This window comes from Phaseolus vulgaris, chromosome 8 (genome assembly GCF_000499845.2).
Source record: "Phaseolus vulgaris cultivar G19833 chromosome 8, P. vulgaris v2.0, whole genome shotgun sequence".
Lineage (NCBI taxonomy): Eukaryota > Viridiplantae > Streptophyta > Magnoliopsida > Fabales > Fabaceae > Phaseolus > Phaseolus vulgaris.
Window position 1 is genome coordinate 56,158,215 of NC_023752.2, and position 15,623 is coordinate 56,173,837.

Here is a 15,623-nt window from a genome sequence, read left to right on the forward strand (position 1 = left end):
AATATTCTTGTTTATCCATACAAAGTCTTGCTTGTCACATGTCTTGCTTCTTTATAAGAATATAATCATCACAATCAAATCACATTATAATCACTGAAAAAGGTAATCTAATAATTAAAAATGATAACAAGTTGCATTTTCAAACATGCACACTTCATATTCACTTATTACATCCATACTAATAACATGTTAATTCATTTATAATCAACTCAAATGTCTATTATATCTATGTGCACAAACAATTATACTTACATCTTGTTAAGTTCATAAAATTAAACATTAGACAAATTTTGAAAGACACACATTCTTTGAATTTATATTTTGAAAATTTTACACTTATCAGATTATCATTCTCTTCAACACTAAATAAAGAATATTACCCACTCATGTCATAATAAACTTCAATGACTTACCATACACATTTTTTTTCTACATTATATGTTAATAAGTCATAAAAAAATTTCTCATATTTTACAACTAGAACAAATTTTGACACCGTTTATAACACAATACAAAATAAAAAAAAACTACAGTAAAATTAAAGATTTTATGTTAATTACATATTAATGTTTTTATCTTTGATTAAATATATGTGACAGTTACTAAAAGTCAAACAAGTACTTAATTATATATTCATTAATACAATTGGAAAAAAAACTATAAAGTTGTTACACTAATAGTATAGTTCTTTTTATTGTAATAAAGAACAAAAAAATGTTTATATTTATTAATAAAATAAAATAAAAAACACCATTGATGAGATATTTAGTTACACATCTTTTCTCTATGTAAACGTTAGAGATTTAATTAATATTTATATAAATAAAATTCATTTCTCACAATTTATCACATGTGAGTTATGGAAACGTTCTCTCTTTACCACATGAACAATAATAGGGAATATTCTTTAACAACTAAAAAAAGTTATATCACTTTGCGAATTAATTTATGCAATTTTGTTTAGGACTAAAATTAAAAATTGTGGAATTGAGAGAATATATGTTTTAGTCACAAACATATAAATATTAGATCTTTTAATTTTAATTTTTTTATAATTAAATAGATGTGACCATTATTAAATATCAAATGAATACTTAATTATATTAACTATTAATAAAGTTAAAACAGAACTAATAAAATAAAGTTATTGTAATTTTTTTTCTTATTATACTAAAAATAAATATGTTTTATATTTACTGTAATAAAACCAAACAAATTAATTAAACATATTATTGATGAGTGATCTAATTACATAACTTTTTCTATCTGAACGTTAGAAATTTACTTAAAATTTATTTAAATAAAATTCATAATGACATGTCAGTTATGGAAACATTCTCTCTTTACCGTTTGAACAGTATTTGGAAATATTCTTTAACAACTAAAAAAAGTTATATTATCTGACTTATGCAGTTTTGTTTGGACTAAAATAAACAATTTTGAAATTGAGAGAATACGTTTTAGTCATAAAAATAAAAATATTAAATATTTAAATTTCGAAAATCTTATAATTAATTTAATTAGTGAAGAAATATTTGACGATAATTTAAAAATGCTTTATGATGGTTAATTTTAACAAGACCAATTCAATTATTAAATTAAAAACTAATAAAAAAAACCTATTTGATGGATAATTAATTAAAACAATAATAACATTATATGATTAAAAGTCACAAGTACTTTGTGAACAGTGTTTTTTTTTGTCTCCGAGCAAGTTATTTTTATTTAAAAGTGTTAAATTTAAAACAATAATGAAGTATAGTATTTGGATTGATATAAATGATGATATGAATGAGTCATTACTCTTTACTCATAAGCATACTTTAGAAGAAGAATAATTGATGAAGAAGTTGGAGAAAGGATAGTGTGTTACGCATTCGATTATGATTGGGTGAGTTTAGATGAATTAGTTTCAGAGATTAGGTGCAGAGGCTACACCATCTGCAACACACTCAATTTTGGTGTAACTGTAAGGGAAGATCTGGCAAGACAATGATGTAAAATTGGATGCTTACCATCTGTTTGAAAGAATGCATCAAATTAATATCACCGTGTTTTTTGTTCATCTTTCTCATTCTTGGATGATAGCAGCTCCTCCAAAACACTACCCTTTTCAGCTCCAGAACTTTAATACAGTAATGAACAAAATGCCACTCTCAATTTTCATTCTTATTCTTAAATTTGCCTGTTTCTTTATTAAAAAGAAGCTAACAAATGGAAAATAATGATTCATGCACACAGTGTACATAATTAAAAAATATGTATGAATATAATAATAAAAACTTGGAAATCCCGATCTCTAAGGCCCTGTTTGGTCGAGTTCTTGAAGTTCGTCAGCAGCATGAAGGCCAACTGGCCATGAATGATGGATGGTGGTCCTATAATTACTCGTCCATTTGTTACTGTCACCAGCATCAAGCGGGACCCACTTACCTCTTACTCTTTCCACCACCACCTCGTTTCCCTCAATTTTTCTTTCATAGATATACTAACAAACACCACTCTTTCTCACGTCACCCCACTTGCACCGCAGAAACACACTCTCTGCACCACTTCACAAACAAACATCGTCAAAGACACCCAAAACAAACACAACACAAAAACAAACCTTCTCTCTCTGTTTCTCCTCACAGAAGCAGAGAATGCACCGCCTCACCGTCTCCACCGTTCTCCTCTCCCTAACACTTCTCACCCTCGCAGGCAATGCTCTCACCTTTTTCTCTCTTTTCTTTACTCTCTTTCTGTAATGTCACTAACTAAGCTTACATTGTTCGTTTCAGATGGAGGTTCCATTGGAGTTAACTACGGTCGCATAGCAAACAACCTTCCCTCCGCCGTGAAGGTCGTTCAGCTCCTCAAGTCCCAGGGGCTGAACCGGGTCAAGGTCTACGACACCGACCCGGCAGTGCTTCGGGCCTTATCCGGATCCGGAATCAAAGTGACGGTTGATCTTCCAAACATGCAACTCTTTGCAGCAGCCAAAGCACCCTCCTTTGCGTCCTCCTGGGTCGAAAGAAACGTCGTCGCTTACTACCCTCACACTCAAATCGAAGCCATTGCGGTTGGAAACGAGGTTTTCGTAGACACACACAACACAACCAAGTTCCTTGTACCCGCCATGAAAAACATTCACAAAGCGCTTGTGAAACACAACCTCGACTCCGACATTAAGGTTTCCTCCCCCATTGCCCTCTCTGCGTTGGCGAACTCTTACCCATCCTCATCCGGATCTTTCCGACCCGATCTCGTTGAACCCGTTTTCAAACCCATGCTGGACTTCCTCCGCGAATCCGGGTCCTACTTAATGGTAAACGTGTACCCGTTCTTCGCGTACGAGTCCAACGCTGACGTCATCTCTTTAGATTATGCGCTTTTCCGAGACAACCCGGGCGTGACGGATCCGGGTAACGGGTTGAGATACTATAACCTATTTGACGCCCAAATCGACGCCGTTTTCTCCGCTTTAAGTGCTTTGAAATACGACGACGTTAAGATTGTAGTGACCGAAACAGGGTGGCCTTCTAAGGGGGATAATAATGAGGTGGGTGCGAGCGTAGAGAACGCCGCTGCGTTCAACGGTAATCTCGTCCGTAAGATCTTAACCGGTGGTGGGACCCCTCTTCGACCCAAAGCCGATCTCACCGTCTATCTGTTCGCGCTTTTTAATGAGAATCAGAAGTCCGGGCCCACTTCCGAGAGAAACTTCGGGCTTTTTTACCCTGACGAGAAAAGGGTCTACAATGTTCCGTTTACGGCGGAGGAGCTCAAGGACTACCACGACTCGCCGGTGAAAGGTGGCAGTCATAATCAGACCACCCAGGCGCCTGCACCCAATGTGAGCGGCGGCGTGTCCAAGAGCACCACCGGAAACACGTGGTGCGTTGCGAACCCGGACGCGGATAAAGTTAAGCTGCAGGCCGCTCTAGATTTTGCTTGCGGCGAAGGAGGTGCTGACTGCGCTCCGATTCAGCATGGTGCCACGTGCTACGATCCCAACACGATTGTGGCCCACGCTTCGTTTGCGTTCAATAGTTATTACCAGAAGCAAGCGCGCAAGGGCGGTAGCTGCTATTTCGGGGGTACGTCCTACGTGGTCACGCAGGAGCCTAGTGAGTATTCTAAAGTTCCCTTTTTTTACTTTTACATTATTTTACTCGTTTTTATTTTTATGTGTAGTTTAGAATAGTGTTCCGTAGGGTCACTAACATGAGCGGGTGAGAAATGGTGCACACGATAGGCCAGTAGACATAAAACGGGCACGTGATATAGGGTTAACAAGGGGAATCTTTTGTGATAACGACGTGGCGTAACTTTATTGGGTAGAGTGTGCATTATAATTACTGTGCTACAGTGTTGTGTTACTTGGTCTACCTTTTTCTCACTATTTTGGTGAACCCTATTCCCGAAGGGACAAGGGTAATGGGCTCCAACTAGATGAAATTTTGTACCTCTAAAGGTGGTCAATTAGTCAAACAACATTGGATTCTACTGAGACCTTTGAAAAATGTAATGTTTTGGCTTGGGGCTTTTTATGATGGTAAGTTACAGGTGTTTTTATTTTGAATTTAATTTATGGATTTGCGAATAAAATAATGAAGCATGGTTATTTTTTGTGCAGGGTATGGTAACTGTGAGTTCCCTACTGGATACTAAAAAGCTGAAGAGGACTGACATATTCCAGCATGAGAATATGCATATTCCTGATTTTGCTTTATGTAAAGAATGTCATGAGAATGTGTTTGGAAGTGTGAGACTAGGAAAAGGGGCTAAATTACTGGTTGGTTATTAGTTTGAATATATTTTTGGGGGTTCTGATTATGCTAGTTAAATAATGTTGACTTTTTATCCAGTTGTGGGAACTGGTCATGGAATAGGGTAGTTAAATTAATTTTACTTTGAGGACTGAAGTAACTGTATCTAAGTTTGATTCCTTAACATTGTTCTCAGCTTTCCTTATATTTGAAACCAAGTTCCTTTTTCTTAAACTGCTCCAAAAACTTCTATGTTTTCTTCTTCCCTGATCAAATTATATAACTTCTGAAATACTCTTTTTCTATATTTTAAATGGGGTGGGACTAATTTCTGTGAAGTAGAGTGAGTAATTGAGCAAAGCTATTACAGAAAATGGGCAAGTGTACCTAACATCACGTGGGACCTAAAGTCACAACTTGTAACCTTTTTCATCCAATAAAAGAAGTAAGTAGGGTTTCTGTCAGATAAAAACTAAGTGGCCATCACATGCAGTGTTGCCCAAATTTATAAGTAAAAAATTATTTCCATCATGAATCAAGTAATCATGGTTTTTGTCAATAGTTGAGATTGGTTTCAAAATATGTAGTATGAAACGATTATACTTTTTAGTGTTCTCACAAAATTATAGGCTAAAATCATACTTTAAGAAATATATGGTTATTTATATTTTTAATAATACTTTTGAAAATATCTGTAAGCAACAACATTGTATTTTTTTCTTGAATTAAAAAATGATGCAGTGATATTACTGTGATTTTCTGCCTTCTCTGTACCAGTTTGTCTGTCATTGAATTCTTTTATTTGGGGTATTTAGTATTTATTGTTGAAGAGGCAGAAACTATAATGAATAGCTATGATACCAAAACCTGTCTTTGTCAGAATTATGTGTACAAATGAGACCAAAATAACAAATGCAAATCACTTCACAATGGTGAAGTGTAATTTGAATATACTATGACATGTAACATTTAATTACTCAATTCATTCCTACAATTATAGAAAATTCTTATATATTTTATTTTAATTCTGTTTAGTATAAAAACAACTCGTATTTTACCACCTGTGAAAATACTCATCAACTATGAGTTTTGATAAGAATCTCTTGGCTGAGATAATAATTTGTAAACAAATATTATTTTGAAGACATCATGGAATGAATAATGTTATTGTTGAAGTGGCCCTAGAAACGGCTATGAGAAAAGTCAATCGAAGAAGATTTCAAATTCCCTATAACAAAGAAAAAAAAGTAACTTCCATAAAACAAGTTAACAGTTAAAGGTAATAAATAGACTATGAATTGCAGCATATAGTTTATGTTTCCCAGTTTGAGTGAATGATTTGGAGAATTGATTTTCAACAAATACTGCTAAAAGCAGATATGAATCTCGATTTCATCAACATGTTCTTTCTTCCATCCATAAAAAGGGAGAGATTTCAATTATTTGATCTCTTCTGTTTATAAAATAATTAACATTTTTAATATATAAAAAATAATATGTATATATTCAATACTATTTTTTTTTTACAATTTAAAACTAATATAAAATAATTAACATAAATGTATTTTAAGTTTCTATCTTTTTGTTTTAATCTATGTAAATATTCTTATTACTTTAAATTTACGACATTTTTCAGTTTTAATTATTTTAATTTGAAAATTATTTACTGTTTTAATTATATTAATTAATAATTTATTTTTAATGTTAAACTAACAATAGTTAATAATTAAGAATAAAAAAACTTCTAGAAAATGTTAATAATTTTAAACTTAACAAATATTTTATAAAGACTAAAATAGCCCCATTCGAACAAATTAAATGTTTTAAAAAAACAGTTTGGTTGATCATTATGAATTAGTTAGTTTTCTTTGTCTTGTTAAGAAGAAACGTACAAGAATATTAAAATAGGTTATTGTACCAAGTAAGCAACCAACTACCAATAAATTGAACACTAAATTTTGAACTTTTGAAGAAGAAAAAATGAGAAGAAGTTACAGTATTTTAAACAATTAAAATACTTCTTAGTAAAATAAATATAATTATATAAAAGGATACAACTTCTAACAATTTTTATTTTATTTTTTAAGTAAATAATCTCATCCTTTATCAAACTATTATAACATAATAATATATAATGGAAAAAATTCATTTTTAATATATAATTGATTTTCTTATGTTATGTTTAATAATATTTTTAAGTCATAATATAAAACTGACAATATAAACATAGATGTAAAGAAATGAAAACAGTAAAGAAAATAATAAATAATAAAAAATAACTCATAAATTTCAAAAAAGTTCATTCTTAAAATGTTTAATTTTATATAATTAAACTTGATGTCATAACATAATTTTAATAAAGTATATTTAATTATCTTATTTTTATATAATAAATAAAATGACATATATATTCTAAAAAATATGTGAACTTGATTCTAAAAAGTACTATATTTCTGCTAATTATGATAAAGTCCATATAAGGTTCCACTAAAAGCATGATTTAAAAAAAAGTAAGGGAGCAGTGTGTTATTATTATTTATTAGGTGAGTGAAGAAAGAATTAAGAGGACCGAATTGAAAAAGTTGGTCATAAATTACTATAAATGACATTATCCACATCATGCTATCAATTTCAAAAATTAAAGTATGCAATCATCAATTACGACTAAAATTATTTCATGCCAACTTTTTAACCCATTGTTCGTATTCATTATTTTGTATATTTTAACACGGTTCAGTTTCAATGCTGATTAATAATTGATTCTGAAAGTGACTTTTTTATATTATAGTAATTTAATGTACTGAATTTCTAAAAAATGTGATGCTCTGTTTTAAATTTTATTCTTTTTAAACGGACGAAAATAATTTAGAAATCAAAACCTAAAATAGAAGAAACGAGAGGTTATTTATTTATTTTATTTGTGGTTGAAGAGACAGAAACTAGAAAGAATAGCTAGAATACTTTTCTTTTCAAAAGTATGTACAAATGAAAGAAAATAACAAACAGATCACGCTGCAAATAAAATGAGAATGGTTCAACAATGATGGGATTTTAAAATATTTTTATTTATTTTTGTTAATATTTCTTTCTATTTTCTTATGTTATATTTTTTACTAATATGATATTTTTTGTTTGTATTATTAGTTATTTATAGAATAAAAGCTATGAACTTTCCTCTATGCGTGTTATAATGGAATCTTAAGACCTTTATATTATAATTTTTATTTACTTATTTTTAATGTTTTCAATTTTTAGTTCTTTATCCTTATCTGGTAGTTTTTACTAATGTTATATGTGTCCTTAACCTATATTACAAAAGCTAATTAAAAAATATCATAGCGCATTGAAATATTTTCTAGCTTATTTCTCTAGCTAATTAACAACGTTTTTCCATGTTCTCTAATAAATCTCGTAATTCTCAAATATAGTTTTTTCTTAAAAAAAAAGGAAAAAAGATTCTTATATTCCATGTTTAAAAAAACTCGTATTTTACATTTACAAATTTAACAATTGTGAATTTAAAATTAGGTTAAACTATTGTTAGCTGAATAATCTTGTGTTGCAGAGGGAAAAAGGGTAAGTGTGAAGGGAAGGTTTTATACAGAGCTAACAGGAATAAAAAGAAAAAAGCAACTCCCAGAAGCAGATAAGGTAACAAGGAAAAAGTTATAGCCATGTTTCGAGTTTATAACTTTTAATGATTCTCTCAACTAATTTTCAACAATGCTATTAAAAGTTAGTATGAATCTCGAATGAATCAATTCCTTCTTTTATTTGTACAAGGAGCATGCAGAATGTATTGCCCAATAATCCACTGATGTATTTGACAAGTTACTATGTAATAATGACCCATATATCATCATTTGAACAAAAAGTTTTTTTTTTTTGAAACTTCACTCATAGTTATGACTTCATTTATTTAGAAGTGAAATTCAAACACAATATTAATAGTTTAACCATTTCTTGAACTATTAAAATATTTATTGTCGTTCAATGTGAAATGTGTAGATTAGTTGGTATGAGTTGTTTAAAACTAATTAGATTTTTCTTCAATAAATATGTAATCAGCTAAACTATTTAGAGGAATCATGACTATCTCTTTTTGGAAGTATACTTACTGATTATTTTTTTTAGGTGGATCTTTTTTAGGATTTTCCTTTGAAATGTGTTTTGTGGATTGAAGGAAGAAAAAAAGAATATAAATTATTTTTAACGTTAACTTTTAATTAATGTGAAATTATATTAGATGTATTAAAATAAGTATTTTTTTATCTCAATATTTCAAAAAATAAAATAAAATATCACTAAAAAAACTTAATTATTTATGATTATTATTGATAATTATTATTAAAGTTAGAAATAAATTGTACTATACGACTCAACGTCAAATTTCTTGTAAAAATATCAACGAAACTATTACACCAGTGAAATTTTGTTCTTATGTTATGATTATTATTATACATAGTATGATTATCAATACTAATATAATTAATAATATAAACATTATTAATATTATTCATATATTTAATATTATTCATATTATTAATTTTATAATTATTTATTATCATTATTTATGAATATTAGTTATAATTTTATAATTATTTATATTATAATAATATTTTTAATATTGTGTATGTAATTATTATTATAATAGTTGGTGGGTACTAGAAATTCGTAGATAATAATTGGTAGGTAATAAAGATGGATAATAGTTAATAAGTAATAAATATTTGTAAGTAATAGTTAGTAGGTAATAGAGATTCGTGTATAAAAATTCTAATATTTTTTTAAGTGTATATAATGTGTTTTGGTTCAGTATAAGAATAAAAAAGCGTGGATCCCGGATTTAAGGAATTAAAACTAATTGCATATGAAAATTTTAATTATGAAAAATAAAAATTATTCAGAATGACTTCTGGTTATATATTTATCATGAATATGCATTTCACGTAAGTAAAACCTTACCAAAATACACTAAGACCTTCTTTATTTTTTATTTTGAAGGAGTTTTAAGAACTGTTCCTACAAGATCTGACCCTGCAGAACACTTCTTCTGATGATGTCTTGTGTTGTTCTTCTCGTCTTGTCGGTCTTCCGGTTGGTCTTCCTCCAGCTGGATCTTCGGCTTGGACACGATGGGGGGAGTACCTGCGAAGACACTCCGACGATCAAGTCAGACCGAGAGCTAAGTACCAGAAGAGTGGGGAGTAAATAGTTACCTTGGGTGATGTGCCTCTTCTGCTATTTATACTGCTCTAGGTGGGCTATGGCCGTTGTGGGCCTGCTTTAGGGTCCAAACGAAGGCCCAATTGAGCCTTAACCGTGCTTATCATTTAAGTTGGGTTGTTTATGCTTAATTACGCGTTTAGCTTCGCCTGTTGTCGTCTAGTCGGTTTTGTCGTCTATCCGGTCTAGTCGGCCTTACGGCCATCTGGTAGTACATATGCCCCCTAGGCTCAAGTGAGTTGGCTAAAATGTAACGTAGAGTCGAATTGCCGTGAGCCTTCAGTTTGTTTTGGTTGAGTACATTGGCTTGTACTCGAGGCGCGTGCGCGTGGTACTGTGGGATGTGACCGCTGGGTGGGATCTCACGCGTTCATTGCATGTGGATCCAACGGTGGGCATTCGTTGTGACGCTTCGCCTTCTCGTTTTTCTCACCTATAAATAGGAGTGGCAGTGGGCTCCGATTTCTTCACGTGATTCATGAACTAGCTCCGAGAGTCCGACAGCCGAGTGATATTCCTGCGTTCCTTGTGTATTGGTTGAAGAGTTTCCTGGAGGTAACAATGTCTTTTCTTTCGACTGCTGCCTCATGTCCTTCTGTGTCTAGGGGGTCTGATAGGGAGAGGCCATTGGTTGATGATATCCCTGTCATAGATGCCGAGAATGCCGAAGGCTCTTCTCGGGCTGTCGGCCCTTTGAGTCGGGAAAGTGAACAACCCGCAGAGTCGTTGTCATTGAGTGGGTACGCAGGGGAGGAAACCCGAGAGGCCGAGTATAGATGGGTACATAGTAGTGTTCTTGAGTTCTTCTCTGTCTTTACCAAAGTTTCGTTGCTCCAGGATTTTGTAGATAGCGTAGATATTGTGTTAGATGGTGTGCCTAGTGGTGCTTTCGCTCTTCGCAAGTGTCGAGAGTTTGAGACTGTTTGTTTGGGCAGGGGGGGAGGGCGAAAGGATTTTTTCTATTTCTATTCTTGTTTGTTTTCGGATATGCACATCCGTCTTCCTCTTGATAGTTTCACCATGGAAGTGCTGCGTGTTTTAAATGTAGCCCCCACGCAACTGCATCCGAATAGCTGGGCCGCAATCCAGGCTTTTCGGTTGCTTTGCGACGTGTTGAGTCTTAGGCCGACAGCTAGGTCTTTTTTGCATGTCTTTGGCACTAGGCCGGGTGACCGAATATGTTGGTTATCCCTTGTCGGCCAAACAAAAAATAGCCTTTTCGCTCCTTATACGACATCCTACAAGAACTTTAAGACAGGTTTCTTTAAGGTTGTCATTGAGGAGGGAGGACGGCAATTTTTCTTTGATGGTGAGACACCTAAATTTCCTTTTTATTGGACGAAGGATCCGGCACGTTTCAATTTATGGCCGAGGTCCCTGATGACCGATGACGACTTGGAAGTGTTATCGGTGTTGGACCACCTTCCTCGCAAGATTCCAACCCGGTCCCTCGTCCGTGCCTACTTGTCCCCTGATAGATGTGTTGATGTTGACGGTATGTGTCTTTACTTGTCTTATTGTGCGCTTTACCATGACTAATTTTGCTTTCGTCCTTCAGGTATAATGGCAAGTTTGGTGCCGCCAGGTGGAAAGAAAGACTATTTCCGAGAGCTTCGCCTGAAGCGATAAGCACAGATGGCCGCGAGGGGGGATACGCCGGGAGGATCGGGTACACCGGATGTCGAGGCTGCTATCCCCATTACCATAGTGCCGGCTGTCGAATCCGATCGTCCGACCAACCCAAGGAAACGGAAAGAAGACCATGGCAAGGATCGTGGCAAGTCTTCTCGGCGCCACGGGGAGCGCTCTTCATCTGGAAAGTCTCCTAAGAGGGGCCGATTGCCCGGGGGACCGGGTTCGAGCGGGCCTGACTTTCTCGGGCACGATCTTAATGTGGCCGAGAAGGTGAACATCATGCTGAATCCTTACCAGCAAGATGCGTATTTGTCGGCACGCCCTTCTCAAGTTCATGACGCCTTCATGGAGTTGTGCTCTAGGACCTTGGTACTCGGCAAACGGATGGCATCCGATTTGATGAAGAGGGACAAAAATGCAGCCGAGGTGGAGGGACTCCGGGCTAAGCTGAACGAGTCGTCGGCCAGCTTGAAAACAAAGCTGACCGAAAATGCTACACTTGTGGCTCAGAAGGAAGCCCTAGAGGCCGAGGCGGTGAGGTGGAAAGAGAAGTTCGAACTGGCCGAGAGGGCTGGTAGAGAGGTTGTCGAGAAGGCTGACAACGAAGTGAAGGGCTTAAAGGAAAGCCTCTCGGACATGGCCCTTACCAACCACCGAGCCGAAGAGAAGATAGGGAAGTTGCTGAAGGAACTAGAGGTGGCCGAAGATAGCGTCATGGAGGAACATGAACTTGGCTTTAAGAAAGCCCTTCGGCAAGCGGCCTTCTTCTATAATGTTCCCTTGGATGAAGGGAAATTCGATGTCGACAAGGATTTCTACGAAGGCCAACTCATGCCGATAGACCAAATTCCAAGCTCAACTCAAGTTCTAGCTCCCCCGACAGCTCTTGAGGTCGAACACCTAGAGTCCGATAGCTAGGTTGCTTCTCCATGCATGGGTCGCGTTTAATTGTTATTTTTTGTAAAGTCGTGGCCCCCTTCTTTTTGTGTAACCGATACGGCGTAGCCGGTTTCTTTTGAATATAATGAATGAGTTGTTTTTAATTGGAATGTCGTCTTTCGCTTACTTGTATACGCGTTTATTGTTGTACGGTTGATTGTTTCTTTGAGACTCTCTTGGCCGAGAGGTTTTTCTTGTACTCTCGGCAGGGATTCACTTGGGTGAATTCTTCCTTGGCCGAGAGGTTTTTATTGCACTCTCGGTCGGCAGGGATTCACTTGGGTGAATTCTTCCTTGGCCGAGAGGTTTATCTTAAACCCTCTTGGTCGAGAGGTTTTTATTGCGCTCTCGGTCGGCAGGGATTCACTTGAGTGAATTCTTCCTTGGCCGAGAGGTTTTTCTTTTGAACTCTCTTGGCCGAGAGGTTTTTATTGCACTCTCGGTCGACAGGGATTCACTTGGGTGAATTCTTCCTTGGCCGAGAGGTTTTTATTGCACTCTCGGTCGGCAGGGATTCACTTGGGTGAATTCTTCCTTGGCCGAGAGGTTTTTATTGCGCTCTCGGTCGGCAGGGATTCACAGTGAATTCTTCCTTGGCCGAGAGGTTTTTCTTTTGAACTCTCTTGGCCGAGAGGTTTTTATTGCACTCTCGGTCGGCAGGGATTCACTTGGGTGAATTCTTCCTTGGCCGAGAGGTTTATCTTGAACTCTCTTGGCCGAGAGGTATGTTGTTGCACTCTCGGCAGGGATTCACTTGGGTGAATTCTTCCTTGGCCGAGAGGTTTTTATTGCACTCTCGGTCGGCAGGGATTCACTTGGGTGAATTCTTCCTTGACCGAGAGGTTTTTCTTGTACTCTCGGCAGGGATTCACTTGGGTGAATTCTTCCTTGGCCGAGAGGTTTATCTTGAACTCTCTTGGCCGAGAGGTATGTTGTTGCACTCTCGGCAGGGATTCACTTGGGTGAATTCTTCCTTGGCCGAGAGGTTTTTATTGCACTCTCGGTCGGCAGGGATTCACTTGGGTGAATTCTTCCTTGGCCGAGAGGTTTATCTTGAACTCTCTTGGCCGAGAGGTATGTTGTTGCACTCTCGGCAGGGATTCACTTGGGTGAATTCTTCCTTGGCCGAGAGGTTTATCTTGAACCCTCTTGGTCGAGAGGTTTTTATTGCACTCTCGGTCGGCAGGGATTCACTTGGGTGAATTCTTCCTTGGCCGAGAGGTTTTTCTTGTACTCTCGGCAGGGATTCACTTGGGTGAATTCTTCCTTGGCCGAGAGGTTTTTATTGCACTCTCGGTCGGCAGGGATTCACTTGGGTGAATTCTTCCTTGGCCGAGAGGTTTATCTTGTACTCTCGGCAGGGATTCACTTGGGTGAATTCTTCCTTGGCCGAGAGGTTTTTATTGCACTCTCGGTCGGCAGGGATTCACTTGGGTGAATTCTTCCTTGGCCGAGAGGTTTTTCTTGTACTCTCGGCAGGGATTCACTTGGGTGAATTCTTCCTTGGCCGAGAGGTTTTTATTGCACTCTCGGTCGGCAGGGATTCACTTGGGTGAATTCTTCCTTGGCCGAGAGGTTTTTATTGCACTCTCGGTCGGCAGGGATTCAGTTGGGTGAATTCTTCCTTGGCCGAGAGGTTTTTATTGCACTCTCGGTCGGCAGGGATTCACTTGGGTGAATTCTTCCTTGGCCGAGAGGTTTATCTTGTACTCTCTTGGCCGAGAGGTATGTTGTTGCACTCTCAGCAGGGATTCACTTGGGTGAATTCTTCCTTGGCCGAGAGGTTTATCTTGAACTCTCTTGGCCGAGAGGTTTTTTGTTGTACTCTCGGCAGGGATTCACTTGGGTGAATTCTTCCTTGGCCGAGAGGTATTATTTTTTCTTGTATTAATAATTTGCCAGAGAATTTTGAGTGATAAACATGATTTCATTGATTGTGGTGCCTCGTTAAAACCTTCTTCAATCAAAAACCCTCGGGATAGCCCTCTGGGAAAAAAGATCGAAGGTAGGAAAGAGTACACCTATAATACATGTTAACTGAAATACATTTTCAAATGGCTCGCGTTCCACGTCCTGGGAACTTCTCTGCCATCCAAGTGTTCTAGGCGATATGCGCCGTTCTGGAGATTTTCTCTGACCTTGAAGGGACCCTCCCAGTTTGCATTGAACTTTCCTTCTGCTGGGATCCTGCGAGCTTCTCCTTTCATTCTCCAGACCAGGTCTCCTTCTTGGAAGGCTCTTGGTTTAGTCTTTGAATTATATCTTCTCGCGGCCATCTGCTTGCAAGCTTGTTCTCTTATCTTGGCCCTGTCGCGTGCTTCCTGGAGCAAATCCAACTCCGCTCTTAGACACTCTTCATTCATCTTCAAACTGTGGAGTTCTCTTCGGATTGTCGGCTCTCCAACCTCAACCGGCAGCATGACGTCTGTGCCGTAGGTGAGATTGTACGGGGTTTCCCCAGTTGCCGAGTGGGGGGTACACCGGTATGCCCAGAGAACTTCTACGAGCTCCTCTACCCACTTACCTTTGGCACTGCCAAGTCTTTTCTTTAGTTCGTTCAGGATGACTTTGTTAGCAGATTCGGCTTGGCCATTGGTTTGCGGGTGCTCCACTGAACTTGTCTTGTGCTGGACGCCCAGGCTTTCATAGAATTCGGCCAACTTGCGATCAGTAAATTGTCTCCCATTGTCCGTGATGATGGTGTGCGGGATTCCGAACCTGCAGATGATGTCTTTCCATACAAAGTTCTGGACTTGCCTAGCTGTGATGTTTGCAAGGGGTTCCGCCTCAATCCACTTTGTAAAGTAATCCACTGCGACCAGTAGAAACTTCCTTTACCCGGTCGCTTGGGGGAAGGGACCTATTATGTCCATCCCCCACAGGGCAAAAGGCCAGGGAGAATTGATGCTTTGCAGGTTGTGAGGGTGTGGGTGGATTAGCGGACCATGCTCTTGACAACTTACACATTTTTTCACAAAGTTGGTGCAATCTGTTCTTAGCGTAGGCCAATAGTATCCGGCCCTCAGGACTCTCGTCGCCATTGTTCGGGCCCCAGAATGTAACCCGCACGCC

The 15,623-nt window shown here is 37.0% G+C and overlaps 1 protein-coding gene across 2 annotated transcripts; it reads left to right on the forward strand.

Annotated features, from left to right (window-relative positions):
* Nucleotides 1–2,301: 2,301 nt before the first annotated feature.
* LOC137823730 (glucan endo-1,3-beta-glucosidase 12) lies at nucleotides 2,302–4,985 on the forward strand. Of its 2 annotated transcripts, none has more exons than XM_068628973.1 (3): nucleotides 2,302–2,700; nucleotides 2,781–4,109; nucleotides 4,619–4,985. In XM_068628973.1, the coding sequence occupies exons 1-3, from the start codon at nucleotides 2,643–2,645 to the stop codon at nucleotides 4,651–4,653; spliced, it is 1,422 nt and encodes a 473-aa protein (XP_068485074.1). In that variant the 5' UTR covers nucleotides 2,302–2,642; the 3' UTR covers nucleotides 4,654–4,985. The 2 variants fall into 2 exon arrangements, with proteins under 2 accessions (XP_068485074.1, XP_068485075.1); XM_068628974.1 differs by lacking the exon at nucleotides 4,619–4,985 and adding an exon at nucleotides 4,409–4,564 and having other exon boundaries at nucleotides 2,460–2,700.
* The last annotated feature ends 10,638 nt before the right edge of the window (nucleotides 4,986–15,623 follow it).

Excerpts from the sequence above, each read along its gene's own strand:
- LOC137823730 (XM_068628973.1), top strand. The coding sequence starts at position 2,643 with ATGCACCGCCTCACCGTCTCCACCGTTCTCCTCTCCCTAACACTTCTC. Across the intron at positions 2,701-2,780 it reads AACACTTCTCACCCTCGCAG|ATGGAGGTTCCATTGGAGTT; the intron begins GCAATGCTCTCA and ends TGTTCGTTTCAG. Across the intron at positions 4,110-4,618 it reads CGTGGTCACGCAGGAGCCTA|GGTATGGTAACTGTGAGTTC; the intron begins GTGAGTATTCTA and ends TTTTTTGTGCAG.